Raw genomic sequence first — 15,375 nt, 5'->3', positions numbered from 1 at the left:
GGTCGGCAACCTCCGGCCCGTGGACTGGAGGCGGCCCGCCAAGGCCTTTTCACCGGCCCCTGCACGGTCCTGCCACCGATTGCCACCCTGCTTCCGTGCCGCTCCGGGTGCCATTTTGTTTTTTAAAATGGCGGCCGAAGTCTCACGTGACCTTTCCCGTTGCGGGGCACGATGGGAAAGGCCACGCGAGACTTCACCGCCATTTTAAAAAACAAAATGGTGGCGGGCCTCTAGGAGGCCCGGTGCGATCTCCGGAGCCCTGCTGGAGGGCCCCGGCGGCAACAGCGGGCCTCTAGGAGGCCCGGTGCGATCTCCGAAGCCCTGTTGGAGGGCCCCGGCGGTGGCAGCGGGCCTCTAGGACTTTTTTGCTGGCCTCTGATGGGGCCTCGGGCCCCGTCAGAGGCCGGCAAAAAAGCCAGCGGGGGCCGTCAGCGCTGGAGGCCTCCTCCTGGCCCATGGAGGGTGGAAGCTCCGCCCCGGCATGCGGCTCCGCCCCCAGCATGCGGCCCCACCCCCAGAGGGTGGAAGCTCCCCCCCGGCTTCGGCCCCCCAGTTGTCTGAGGGACAGCAACCCGCTCCCCGGCTCAAAAAGGTTGCCTACCCCTGTTATAGAATGACGTTTTGTCAACAAGCCCAATTGCAGACGAGTTGTGTAGTTGGTGGGAAAGGATGTATTAGACATGATACTATAATGTTAAGCCTATAGTAGGATATGTAGGGATATAGCATTCCTGCTCTGTCCCAACATCCTTGTGCAAGCCTTCCTTCATCCTTTCTGTTTCTACCCTTGTAGCAAGGCCTGAAAAAAGCTTTAATCATATTTGCTTGAACACGTGTAGATCAGGAATGCTTTTTTTTTAAGCAAGTTTACTGCATGTGATTACTGTGAATGAACGGATGAATGCTTATGTGAACTGGAAAGAGTATGTGAAGGGAGAAATAAACAAAAGGTAAGGTGTTATATAAAAAAAACCTATTTGTATCCCCAGTTGTATTTTCAATGTCACTGCTTCTATTTAGTAATTTCATTTATTACAGCCAGGGTTATGAGTGAACTTACCCTCATCTGGCTTGGCTGGCATTCGACACACTCGCCTACACATAGCTACAAAGCAACTGAAGTACTTCTCCAAACTTTCATCAGACTTCTTATCAAGTCTGGCAAAAGCTCTGAATTGGTTCCAATCAAACTGTTGCTTTATTGGGTCAAAAATAACCCCAAAAGTAGACACAACACGATAAAAATCTGCTTCTTCTCTTCTTGTCCATCTGGAAAAAAACAAGAAAGAAAAAAAGAGATTAACACATCACAAAGCTTTTGCAAGTTTTCATATCCCAGTTTGATACCAGATCCTATTTCAAACAAAGTGAGTTGTCTTGAAAGAAGACACTCATTTCTATGAGAAGTCTGAAGAAACTCACTTTTGACGTTTTTCTGTTATTATAGCTTCTCTTTCAGCTTCTAGTGCTCTTACTTCTTCACGAGGTCGTCGTCGTCGCCGGTCAGTCTTCATTAGTGCTTCTTGCCTCATTTGCTGCCTTTTATAACTACGCTGATAGGCAGTAATGAGGCGGCGCAACCGAGTAGTCAGTGTTGAAGTGTTAGGCCAGTAGAGTTGCCCAAAATCAGAATTGCTTTCACTGTGCTTGTCTAGATAATATGACCAAATAATATATTAGGCAGTCATAACTAAAGATAAATGCTAACTTGCTTTCTTTAAAAACAACAGCAACATCAACAACAACAAATAATGACCTTAACACTCACAATACAAATATTTTAATGATCAGAAGAGAAACCCTCCACAAAGTTAGAAAAATTCTCAGAAGTGGGAAGAGAGCACTTTACTGTCATGAGCAACATTCATATTAAATGTTAATGCTAACACTAAAATGTATTAAAGGATTTGGATTAAAATGCTCATACCAAATACATGTCTGTTTTATTTTTTTAACTACAATATTGTTCATTTACAATACTGCCTTTTTAAAATGAATAACATGGGCTTTACAACCTCACAAGTCACTCTATGCAATTAATCTGAAGACCTTTATGAAGTGAAAATTTGTTGAAATACCAAGTTTCAGAAAGGTATAAAGCCAACAAAATATGTAACACATTTTATGTATAAAACCACAAAATGTTGGTCCCTAATATATAGCTATCAGTATTAGACACTATTTGCAAGAACCTCTTTTCCCTTCTAAACTTTAAAAAAAAAATCTTACTTGTGTGCAGCTCTATAGACTCCTCCTTATCAGATGGTGAGTTTGCAAATTCCTTTGAAAAAATGAAAGACCTAAGTCAACATTTTTATTTTTACAATAATTGATCTTTTAAGAAGACAAAGGAAGAAAAATTGGGAATGCTCCATTATTATACAATAACCTTCCTTATCATAATATTGCAATACATTAATATTTTAAATTCTCATTACTCAAATATTACATATACATAAAAAGTATATATTGACATGTCAATCTTCTTACATCAATTTCATCCTTGAATGGAGTCCTGGTAGGTTTATATTCTGGATCTTCATCCTCTCTATCAAAATCACCTCTATATGAAACAGCATGCAGAAGTGGGGGGGAGAGAAAACAGAATTAAGTAACAAATGTTATTAGCTGGTATCCTATGGGAACAATGCTAAATCATCATACAAAACTAAACTAAACAAAAAAGTATTGTTTTCTAATTATATATAGTCCCAAATTTAATCTGTTCAATTGCTTCAACATAAATATTAGCATGAAACGTTAACATCAAAATCCTCAAATGTGACACAATAGATGACACCAGGGCAGTGTATATGATAAAACTATAAAGTTTATTATTTTTTATAATGTCCTTCTTACCCATCACCGCCATCTGTTAATATATCTGTCCCTCTCCGTTCAGCAGCTATGGCCTTGGCATCAGGCATACCAACCCTTTCCAGAAAACACAGAGTAGAGTCTGCTCTCATCGAATTGTACTTCTCATAGCCTTTGCCCAGAAAGAAAAATAAAATAAAATATAAGGCCTACAAATGTGGAAAGAATTGTACTTATATACTAATGCAGAATGATTAAACCACATTTCTAGAATTCCTTTTAGTAATTTAAGTAATACAGAAGATTGTGTCATACACAAAATCTATGAAATGGAAAATTTCCAGCTTATACACAAGCAGGCAAGAAAGAAATCAAGACAAGAATATTGGGGGGGGGGATCCATGCTCAGGGCATACAGAAAGTTTCTCACTCATCACCCTTTAACATCTATATGTAACATTCTCCATTCCTTTCAGTAGTAGTAGTAGTAGTAGTAATACTGGCACTATTGAAACCAGCACTTTAGGTTGGAAATGCATACATGGGCAAACACATAAGGGCCAGTGAATCTGTCTTATTTAGTTTAGGGGATGCCTGTCAGTAAGATGACACTGTTCCTTCCATGGTTTTCCAAATGCTGTTTGCTTTTTCTTACTGCCCAAGTTGAATAGATGGGAAATGGCAGATCCCAACAGTGCACGGCAGGGAAATGATTTTTAGACTAGACTTGCCTCAGCTGAGCCCACAAAACAGAGCTACTGCACATAGGCAGAACAGCACAATTCAATTAGGATTTGTACTACAACACACTGTCCTTAACTGCTGTAGAGCCTCAAGCCAAACTGTAATCATGAAAGGTTTTATAAGCCATCATTCTCCCCTTTAGTCAGGCTGGGCTGCTGAGAATACCTCTGCAACCTCCAGAGAATTGGGATTATAATCAGGAATTGCGCACTGTATATATCATGCCAGCTCTGCATCCCCAGCCTTTCAAAGTTAACAAGGCTGCATCCCACTCAAGGGAACCGGGAGTTCTCAGCACTGACATTTGTGAAATATTGCTTGGAACAAAGCCCAGGAGGCACTTGTACAGATTAATAGCAGAGGTTAAGCCCACCGTCCACTTTGACACTGGCTGGCAGAGTTAGCAAGTGAAACAGTGCTGGAAGCAGAGTTTATGGAGATCTATAATACTACTTGGCTATTATTTAAACAAATATGGTTCTGTATTATTAACAGCCAAGAAAGTAATGTTTTCTTCTGAAATGTTCTGCAAACATTTAAAAACAGCATCTGATATTTACAACTCAAACTGATTTTTTTTCACTGCAGAAGGAAAAAAGGAGATAGAAGCCAACAATTCTTTGGAATTACACTTGTTAATATTGAGACTGAATATTGGTATACACATAAAGTTTTAATACAGAGATCACTTACCATGTTTGAACACTCCAATTAAAAGAGATTTATCTGCTTCCTTATCCCACCATTCTGTAGGAACTTCAGCATGAAATGGTTCAGGAATCCAAATATCAACCTCACTATAAAAAGAATTACACATTTGAAAATACTTTTGAAGCTTGGATATCAAACTTAAAAGTTTCCATACTAAACATCAGAAGGGCAAAGAACCATAATTGAAAACACACAAAAATTAAGATGCTTGACTAGGTCAAAAGCAACAGATCTGTTAATGTTATTCATAAACTTTCCCACTACCTCTTATATTAAAAATGAAATCTTATTTTTTTTGTAAATATAGTTGAGTGGATCCTTTTTCCATGATAAATTCCTATTACCTATATCTATATCCAGATACACTCTCATCAAATATTCAAAGCATGCAATGAGAATGGTTTCGAGAGCTATACAACTATGGAAAACTTTAAAATTCCTCTGATTAAAAATAAGCATTCAGAAACTGCATAACCATAAAGCAACAAATAAACCGTAATATGCACTAACCTTGAGTCAGCACCCTCTAAGATCTTGTCAGCTTGGTCCCCTATAACTTCTTGCCTCAGATAGTACAGCATGCGGACACGCAGCAGGACCCTGAAGAGGAAAACAGAGAGGGGAAAAAGTTCTTAACTTCAGGACTGTTTGCCAACAGTGGCTTTTGGCAGCTGCTGCTGTTCATCCATCATCCTGCCAAGGCTGATTAGCCATGCTGTATGGTAGGCTTGAAGCGTGACAGATGGTGGCACATAATCACCTCTGTGTGGTGCTTTCTGCTGGCTTCCAACAGGCCTGCCTGGCAACCGCTTAGACTGCACAGAGAGGGATCGAGCTCAACCCAACCCAGGCGCATTTCATTTAGTTCTACCTAGTGCAGCTTGTGAAGTTTAGACACGTACTCTACCACTGCCTCTGAAGTATTGAAGCAAGTTTGTAAACAACTGAGCAGATGGCTTTCAGTAACTGTTCTGCTTCATTATCTCATAAAATTTCCTCAGCTGCTGCCTTAATACCATTTTTGGAAGCACATCAGAAGTTGTAGGAATAAACGAGATATAAAATCTGGTTTTACTACCTTACAATAAACCTCCAATATGGAATGTCAGGCTTGTTAAGATTATACAGTTTTTTTGTTTTGTTTTTGTTTCTGAGAATGGAAAAAAGTCGGTTTCCTAAAAACAAGATTTTTGAAGAAAAAGTTATACCAAATTTACTATTTCAACTATTTTAGATTAATCAAGAAGTAACCTTGTTCAGACTAACAGTGGAATACCTTTGAAATGCTCCAGAACTTTTTAGAAGCTATTATTCTATGTTCTCAATCAAAGATTAACTTGATATAATTAAACACATGCTCTCTTTCCTTTACAATGATACTTGGAAGTTTTTAAATACATACATGCAAAAACACATTCTACTTTGCTTGAAGTACTCATGGCTTTTCAACAGCGATGGCACACTGGCAGCATATGCACCACATCTGCCCCTTACCATTGTTACATGAAGCCCCACCCCTCCCCACTTTAAAGCAATGCCGGCCAACTGGGAGGGATGCCCAACAGTCCTGCTGCCTTCTGCTTGGCCTCCAGCACTCTCAGACTTTCCTCTCAGAGCCCTGCTGCCATGTCCCTGGGGCTTCTCTTCCAGCCCTTTCCTCATGGCACAATGCTAAGAAGCCCTGAGGCATCTGTAATATTGCAGAGGTCTCTTGGGTGATGTTTTGTTTTTGGAAAGTGCCTGCTGGGTGAAAAGTACCAAGTAAGGCAGTGCTTCTGAACTTTCAAGCATCCTACACTAATGCAAAGCGTTCTGTTATTTCACTCAAGATGCTGAACCATGTCAGAAGCAGTTCCGTCTGCAGTGCCTTCCAATATGTACTTCCTATTCAGCAGATATCTCCTATGAATTAAGGGCATTTTCCAAGAATGTGTTTTGACTAGGAGCAGATAGCTGAGTGTGGTGCTGCCCAGGGAAGAGTGCACAGATCTCAGGCCTTCTCCCAAATATTTTAACTTTCAGCACACACAAAGGGAGAATATCCCATGGCTTTAGTGCTATTGCTAAAGCCTGTAATTTAGCTGAAATGTCCTATAATTTAGCACTGGAAGAATTCTTCAGTCTGATGGGCTAGAATTTCCCCAATCAATGTAATAAGGTAGAAAAATACAGGATTTGCATGAACAGATTCTGGTCCTTGAGTAGCTTAGTGGGGAAAACCAACCCAAAATGGGCCCACTCAGCGTCAGTCCAATATCTTATCTTTACAAGCTCCAATAGCCCAATGAAAAATTACATGTAATAAGGGTGCATCACCACCTTAGCCTTCGTTGGTCATGCCATACAGTAAAAGGAGCCTCTTTTTCAGCAGAAGTAGCTATGATCCATGACTTTTGCTCATACAGTAGCTGAAAGCAAAGAACAGGTGCGACTCTCTTGCAACTTCTGCTTTCCTCACTTCTATACAACTTCTGAATTACTTATGATTTCTAGACTCAGAAAATGGAGTTCACCCAGGTATCTGGAGACAATGCTCCAGAGTCAGCTAAGCAACTAATGTAAGATATAAACCACCACATCTGTTATTCAGCAGAATATCCCCAAAAATACACATACAAACATGGTGACTGGGTAGGGATGCCATAACCCGGCGGCCCCTGTGACAAACCCGTTTTTGGGGGGCCCTTCCCGGTCCCGGTACGGTTTGGCCCCCAGCCCCCAGTTTTGGGCCTGCACGGTGCCAACCCACCTTCCCCTGCCTACCTGCGTGGCCGCGCCACCCACCTCCTCCTCCGTTCCAGGCCTTGTGGAGGAAGTGAAGGAGGCGGCGGTGTGCGGGGGGAGGCAGGGGAGGGTGGCAGGGAGGTGGGGAGGGGGTGCGGGCGCGCGCAGGAGGCACACCTCCTTCTCCTCCTCCTCCGTTGCAGGCCGTGCCAAGCGGAGGAGGAGGCAGAGGTGCCTGCCTGGCTTGGTGCTCCTTGCACGTGCGCCAGGGCAGCTGGCACTGGTAGGCAACCACCCACTGCCTCCTCTGCCTGGCGCGCCTCTGTGCTAGGCACTTTCTTGAGCCCGGGAGGCAGAGGCAGAGGAGGAGGCTGAGGTGGGTGGCTGCCTGCCTACTGCCTTGACGCTGTCTCCCAGGCCCCAGGGAGGCTTTGGAAGCGGCGTCCTCCAAGCCTTCCCTGGGGCTTGGGGGACGCTGTCTCCCAGGCCCCAGGGAGGCCTTGGACAAGGTTTTAAAATGTAGGACCTTTTTTAAAAATTTCCTGGCAAGGGAATTAAACAAAAAAAAAAAAGGTCCTACATTTTAAAACCATGTCCTACATTTTTCCCGGTTTGGAGGCCCTCAGGGATGGCAACCCTATGACTGGGATACAAAGATCAGCATAAGCCATGCCTAAGGCTTGTGTTCAACAGAATTTTTATTTGTTTTCAACTAGTTTTGCAACTACACTCAGTTTCAGAAGTCTGTTTCCACACAGATTTTAATGGGAAGTTAAATGTGGAAATAATATTCAAAAGGCACTAGTGGCTGTAGGAATAAATTGCAATATTCAGGGCACTGTCTTAATATTTTACATAACATTTTATATGTTACATAGTAGTACTCCATTATCATCATCATTCTCATTTAGCAGTTGTATGGATTCTGGATATAGCCAGTGATAATAAATACCAATGCTGCACATTTAAATCTTGTGAAAAGAGTGAAAGCAGGGAAAACAGAACCATTTCAAAACAATATTAGTGATGGCTATTTTCCTTTGCCCCTTTCTTCAATGTACTAGGATTAAAATTTACTTCCATATACCTTCCAGATGTTCTTTGTTTAAGCAGCATAGATTAGGTTTGAGATTGAAAATAAGACTGGAGAATACTCTGAAGGAATATTCTGGTACCTTTAACACTATTCTTTTACTTACAGGAATAGAAACTAGATTCAGAAAGCAAGATTGGGGTTTTAATCTGTATGTCTGATGTCTATATACTCGATGCAACAAATGATCAGGACACCTATTAAATAAACTTCATAATGTAGGAATCAGACATTTGAACAGACACAGGATGGCTCACATAGTTTTATATAAATGTTTCTTAATTATACACCTTTTTTGCTAGATGCATTTTTTGATGAAAATGCTGGGGAATTTTAAATGAAAATCCCAACTTTTAAAATCTTTTCAGCTTGATTTTACCTATATTTCCTTCAAAACTTCAGTCAAATTTGAAACAAACATATTTAAGATTACAGTTTATTTCTGCTCTCTTCCCATAAGACTATTCACAGGACAATGTTACATGGCTTAATAATTTCTTTGAATAGTATGACAAGATTAATACCATACTGAGTAACAATAAACTGTACCACTCCAAAGCATTCACAGCAATCATTTTTTTACATACTGACATCAAGAGCCATTCTAGTTTTATTCTAAGATTCCACTGCTGCAGAAAAAACATGGTGATAAGCCAAATGTGCTAACAACACCCAAGGAAGAGGGACTTTCCTCTACAGAATACATATAAATCTACCAAGAAAGCCTGTGAATACTGATATACAGGGAAGACTATTATAAGGATAGCAATTTAGGTGCAACTAGAATGCAGAATCTAGTATGATTTGTAGATCAGCTTTGTTCATAAAGTCCCCAATATGACTCTGAAAATTATTTATAGTTGGGACTGACACACAGCTTTGGCCAAGGATGCAGACATTGTGGAATGTGAAAAAAATCTGCAACAGTATCAAAATTTCTTTAGCAATAAAAACAGTTCTAGAAAAGCCTGATTAAAATTAAACACTCAGATAAAACTGGTTGACAAATATCTAGATGAATGTTGGAGCTAAAGAGGATACACAAGTTACCACAGTAATACCACTGTAATCTATGTGACCTAGGCCATTCTAGTTCTATTCTAAGATTATACTGTTGCCTTAACAGGGTTAAGAAACTTACTTGTTACAGTGATGTTTGAGGTGTTTCTTATAGCTGTCCTCCTGAAACAAGGCATCTGGGTTACAGCTTGCTAGCCAGTCAGCATTCTGTAGCACTGGCTGTGAACTCTGAGCTTTCACTTTTTTGCCTTTTCTTCCCCTGGGCACTGGAGCAGACAAGCCTAAGAAATACACCATGCATGAATTTTCAGCAAGGAGCATTAACACTGATCACATCTGCCTGTGATTCCACACAGCTTCCACACAGCCCTTCTTTAAACATTGACTACCTGACAAACTATTGCCATATGCAATGCATACACATGTTGACTTTCTGAAAGTGAGGTCTTATCGACTATTACATCATGTCCCATAATGAGTATATCAGGCTGCTGGCACAGGACATTATGCCCATTAACAAAACAAAACAGTAACACAGAATGTCGATACTGGCTTGACAATCTGGCTTCCTAAGAATCTCAGCTTTCATTCTTAAGTAGCACATTTCTACTTCCTATGGTGGCAAAGGCATGCTTGAAGGTGTACCTCAGACCCTGGTGAAATCTGAGAAGCCAGAAACATTGCTAGAAAGATTCCCAATGGTTAGAGGGAAGGCTTCAGTGTCTTACATAGTGGTTTGCTCTCCTGTGAATACTAGTCATAGCATATAGATGCAATCTTTTACCCACTTAGCTGAGAATAAGCTCCATTACACCCTACTTCTGACTATACATGTCTAGGATTGTGTCATATAATTGTCTTCCTATGCAAAGCAGTAAAATGGCAGAACAATTTGAGAAAATTTGAAAAATCACACAAGTCATACAATGTTTCCTAAAACACAGTTTTTAGAGGAAGCTCAATTTCTACATGTAAGTTTTTGCTACCTTGCTACACTATTTTGTATTTAAAAAATGGAAAAAAGTCAATATAATATATGTGATATACTCAAGAAAGTGTTTAAAGCCTCACTGACTTCAATATGAGGAGTTAAACATGTGTTTAAACTCAGTGGGATTTAGAAGTTATTTAAGTTTGGTTGGATCATGCCAGATGTTTGCATTTCACCATTCCTCCAAGGAGCTTAAAGCAAAGTAACAACTCTGTGGAGTAGACTGGGCTGACATAGTCACTTGCAATTTAACAAATTTTATACCCATGTGTGTGCATGCACACAAAGATTCTGTTTTCCACATCCAAGCAAAATGCAGCTATGATACTTCCTTTTGCTAAAAAAAGTATTTATCATACAAAAGTAAAAACAAAATACAATAAAATTACAGTATGTAGAAATTTAGTCATGCTTATAGCAAACCCACTGAAATTAAGGGAGCTTAAAATCGTTTTCAATAAATCTGTTCTATCCAAATCTGGAACTGAATGTAGAGTACATCTGCAGCACTGGAGCATCCCTGCTTATGGAACAGGAACAGGATTTCTGCCAAAAGCTGTTCTGCTCTAGAATGTTCTGAATAAAGCTTTGTGAAAACATTAGGCCCAGAGCAACACAGATCATGAAGAAGAAACCAAGTGTCTTAATTTAAAAGGGTTGGAGATGAGAAGCATGTGACATTTCTCTGCATATTCAATAATTTGTGTTGACTAAGATACAGGTTGAGTCTTTCTTATCTGAAATGCTTGGAATCACCAGTGTTTTGGATTTCACTGTTTTTTTCAAATTTTGGAGCATTTGCATGTACATAATGAGATATCTTCGATATGGGAGACAAATCTAAACATAAAAATCATTTGTTTCATATTCAACTTACACACATAGCCTAAAGGTGATTTTATACACAATATTGTATTTTAAAATATTTTTGTGCATGAAACAAAAATGATTTACACTGAAGCATCCCAAAGCAAAGGTGTCACTATCTCAGCCACCCCCATGGACAATTTTGGAGTACAGTGCACCCGCATATAACATGGGCGCACTATACACAACTTTGAGCATATATACAAAGCTGCGCGGGAACGCATGGGATAGAAGGGGCGGCGCATGTGCACCACCATGCCACCACATGCACGAGCCCCATTCACTTGAATGGGGATTGAGCATACACGGTATTTGGCTTATGCAGGGGGAGGGGGAATGTATCCCCCACATAAGCCAAGGGTGCACTGTGTTGTATATACTCGACTATAAGTCGACCTCATGTATGAGTCAAGGGCAAGTTTTGGGGCCAAAATTATGGATTTTGATATGACCCTTGGATAAAGGTAAAACTTAGGGCCATGTAACAAAGGATCTAAAGGATGAAGCAAAGGAAAACAATGCCAAAGAACTTACAAAATTCCAGAAGGCATAACTGTTTGTACTCATCCTAAAAGTTGGATGGATGAGAGAACAGAGGAAGGTCAGTGCTTCCAGGACAGATTATACTTTGCCTTTCACCAGTGCATGGTTCCATTTTTAAAAATAAGAGTTAAAGTACAGTACTAACACTGACCCATGGATAAGTCAACTCCTGTTTTTGGGGTCAATTTTTGGACTATAATTTCTATACATGAGTATATATAGTATTTCAGATTTCGGAATTCTGAATAAAGGAGACCCAATCTGCAATTGGGCTAACAGTCTGACTTGGATGTCATTTACCTAGATTATACTATTAATGAATGTCATTTACTGAGATTTTACTATCAATCTCCATTTTCATAAATTTTGTATAGGTATAGTTTATAGAAATATTTGTAAGCACATTTTTAGCCTCAATTAAAGTAGAACCAGTGAATAAGTGGAATAACCAAATTTTCACTGATTCAACAGGCTTACTCCAATTGTGACTAATAACTGAATTTAGGCAATGGTTGATTGGAAAGTCATCTTATACAGAAAAGTGTCACAGGAAAGTGCTAATATATTTAATTCAGGATGAGAAAGAGTAAGCTTTATTTCTTGCTTATCAAAGATAAACAATACTAAGTTATTTCAAGATGCCACATAGCAAGGTATAGGCCTATAATTCCCTGTGACTTTCAAACAATAGAGTGCCAATTGCTGCAGAATCTGATAGGAAAATACAATATATGGATACACACCAGAATGGTTAACTAAGGCTCGTGTCTGTCCATCTGCAGTTGGAGTGATCAGATCCCAGATAAAACTCTTGATGTTTTCATCTCCTTTGTAATGATTGAGACAATACACAAGGATAGTCCGGCAGATGGTTTCTACATCTTGTTCTGTTAGCTGACGTTTATAGCGCCCATGTGTAAGGATATCAGTCCACCGTCCCCAACTACAAGAAAAATAAAAAGCATACATATATAGAACTGGATTTTTCATTTTGACATCGTCTCCCGAGCACCAGGTAGACTTGGAATCTTGTGATAGGCTAAACATGTTCTGTACTTTATATGCCACATCAGGAAATTCAGTTTGTGCTTCCAAAGAGTTAAGAATATTTATTTTATTAAGCTGGCAGCAGGTTCACTGCTCATAAAAGCAGTATTTAACTATATTGGAAATAATAAAAGACACGTGTTTAATGCTAATGGTTCTCATAGGCTCTGAAAAGGAAATTCTACCTCATAACAGTTTCTAGACTCTTGAGATTTTTAGGTTGGTCTGTTTGATCCTGTAATCCTTTATTTGTAATAATTGTACACAACTTTAAAGAAGCTAAGTTTAGACAGAGGCTCTTAATATCATCTTAATGGTAGTTCAGTAAGGGAGCTTGGTTAACTTCAAGGCGATAAGTCATTTAGCGTATTATTTAACTTTGACAATTTAACTGAGACAGGAATTAACCGTTGAACAAATTATGCCGAACCACTAAAACTAATACTTTTGACTACCTGTTCATTTCCCCCCAAAGATCACTATTTGTAGCAGTTTTTTTAATGGTTACTAGACTTTGGAAATACGAGTAGCAACAAAACAAAAATGTTAAACATTTTGGCAATCCGGGGTTCAATTTTATAAATGCAAGCTTTCACACTAGATGATTAGGAAGCAACTGTTTAACTGCATGTTGAATCACCTGTATAATTTAATCTAACAATCATAATGACAAGATATGATTAGATACATATGAGTTTATTCTGTAAATTGTAAAAAAAAAAGGGACTGTAGTTTAGTACATGGCATACATGCTAAAGTATATTGTATGTGATGACAAGGATAGTTGATGTATTCCAAGAAATATTAACTGCCAACATACATGGGCTTTGATTCAATGCATCTGTATATGCTATGCTAGACTAAAACTATAGACTAAAACTATAATAAACTACTAAAACTACTATCATGTGTATGCATAGGAATTTTTAGGAATATAGGCTAAAACTATATATTATTATATATATATAAATAGGATGAGTTTCAGGTGTATTTTACAGTACTTACCCATAAACTAACAGATTTTTTTCCACTCTAAAGCATTCACTGCGTGCATAACCCTGAGATTTGTCCTGGGGCCTACGGGGTTTTATATTGGGTTTTTCTTCAGAATCACTTTCCAGATCTGAAAATTCCATCAGTTCATCTTCTTTTACTGCACTGTATAGTCTAGTTTGCTTTCTCACTCTTGGTGTATCAATAACTAGATTGTTCTACAATAAAGAATCAAATGAGGGTTTCAGTGTTGTTGTTTTTTTAAAAAACAGTAATAATCATCCCATATTTGACTGATAACAATGAATACTTTTAAATGTCTCACCCTTCCATTTAAGGCATCAATATCAAGTTCAGCTTTTTTTGCCCACTTTTGCCAGAAGTTAGGATCATCCAAGGAAATATCTGTTCTGTTTCCAGATGCAACGAAACTAGCCTAAAACAAATGCACATTGAATAAACATCCTAATGTCTTAACACAGTGAAAACAATTGTATATACATTTATTCACCTTGCTTTTAAAGTTTATGGCAAAACAAAAAAGGTAAAGGAATTGTAACTCTACATCATATGGAACCAAGTTTTCAAGTAAAGCAATGATCATATCACACATTTGTGATTTAGCAGGAAGCTATGCTTCAGGAGAATAGCGATCTAAAGATAGACAAACTGACTGACAAGAGCAAATACAACACAGGCATGTTTCAGTTAATGAAGCCCATGACAAAGAAGCTCCTTTACAAATTCTTTTCATGCCTGCCCAACTGCTCTCTTCTTTCTTGTCCTCTGTCTAGCTGAAAGTTTTTTTAGCACCTTCAGCATGGGGAGAATGGTGAAGGAGAGCTGGAGACTTTTGGAGTCAGGTTGCAACAATGGGTCTGCAATAAGCAATGCAACATAATTCGAGGTGGGAAAGAGGGGAATTGTACTGTAGCTGATCCCACTGTATCCATGTATACCTGTCCACAACAGACAGAGTAAAGAGCAGCTGTTTCTAGAATCCCTTACTGACCCTGTTGGAATAGCAAAACAGGAAGAAAAAAAACATCAGGAAAGCAGATAAGCCTGCTCACCCACCATCTTTTTCTTTCTTTTTTTAAGTATAACTCTGGCCACCAAAATGGAAATCATAAGAGTGGAGGTAGGTGTGAGAAAAAGTCATCCCTGGATACCTTGTGGAAAAAGCTTCAAGTGGTCTCTTTATTTATTTCTAGAAGCTTCAAAACATTCTTTTGTACTTATGGAAGGATTGCCTAGCCTGGTTGTTTCATTTCACATGTGGATACTGCTGATATTGGATAAAAAGTTTACTGAAACATGTTCAACTACTCCAGTTATATTCTGTTAAAGAAGTAATGTCCAGGAACACATCTACTTCATTAAGAGAGGTATATCTGTAGTTAAATGTCTGTGTCATAGATATACACATTTCTTCTTAAAATATGAAACTGTCACTTGGAACAGAAAGCATACTCTACTCCAAGTTAAAGTATGAAACAAGTGAACAGTGTATTTCAAGGCACAAACAGGAAGGTAACTTCTTTTGTTCTATATATCTTTCCAACCTGATGTCCTGACAATGTGCTAGACTCCAGCTTCTATCATATTTACAAGACATGGTCAATGGCGTTAGGTTCAGGAAGGCTGCTGAAAGCCTCTGAAGAAAAATAAATCACTACTGTCTTGAGCAGCACATAGAACTTTCCTAATACAGAGACTGCAAACAACACAGATTTCAGATACATTCCCAGTTTGTGGGACACAGTAATTTTGGTTAAATATGTAAATAGACAGTACTATCTGTATTCTTGTCAGTCTTTTATAG

General features: G+C 39.0%; 1 protein-coding gene across 1 annotated transcript in view; it reads right to left on the bottom strand.

Annotated features, from left to right (window-relative positions):
• CHD7 (chromodomain helicase DNA binding protein 7) overlaps positions 1–15,375 on the bottom strand; it is a 209,962-nt gene that overhangs the window by 18,305 nt on the left and 176,282 nt on the right. Inside the window, exons 21-31 of the mRNA XM_089517366.1 lie at positions 13,876–13,986; positions 13,563–13,768; positions 12,254–12,453; positions 9,231–9,390; positions 4,783–4,872; positions 4,255–4,358; positions 2,860–2,989; positions 2,491–2,563; positions 2,230–2,281; positions 1,423–1,651; positions 1,061–1,269 (exon numbers count right to left, since the gene is read on the bottom strand). Coding sequence (XP_089373492.1) covers positions 1,061–1,269; positions 1,423–1,651; positions 2,230–2,281; positions 2,491–2,563; positions 2,860–2,989; positions 4,255–4,358; positions 4,783–4,872; positions 9,231–9,390; positions 12,254–12,453; positions 13,563–13,768; positions 13,876–13,986 — 1,564 coding nt within the window. The remainder of the gene's footprint in view (positions 1–1,060; positions 1,270–1,422; positions 1,652–2,229; positions 2,282–2,490; positions 2,564–2,859; positions 2,990–4,254; positions 4,359–4,782; positions 4,873–9,230; positions 9,391–12,253; positions 12,454–13,562; positions 13,769–13,875; positions 13,987–15,375) is intronic.

This window comes from Sceloporus occidentalis, unplaced genomic scaffold (genome assembly GCF_023333645.1).
Source record: "Sceloporus occidentalis isolate IW3139 unplaced genomic scaffold, rSceOcc1.0.p SCAF_3, whole genome shotgun sequence".
Taxonomy (NCBI): Eukaryota; Metazoa; Chordata; class Lepidosauria; order Squamata; family Phrynosomatidae; genus Sceloporus; species Sceloporus occidentalis.
This window is presented reverse-complemented; position numbering and strand designations above follow the sequence as displayed.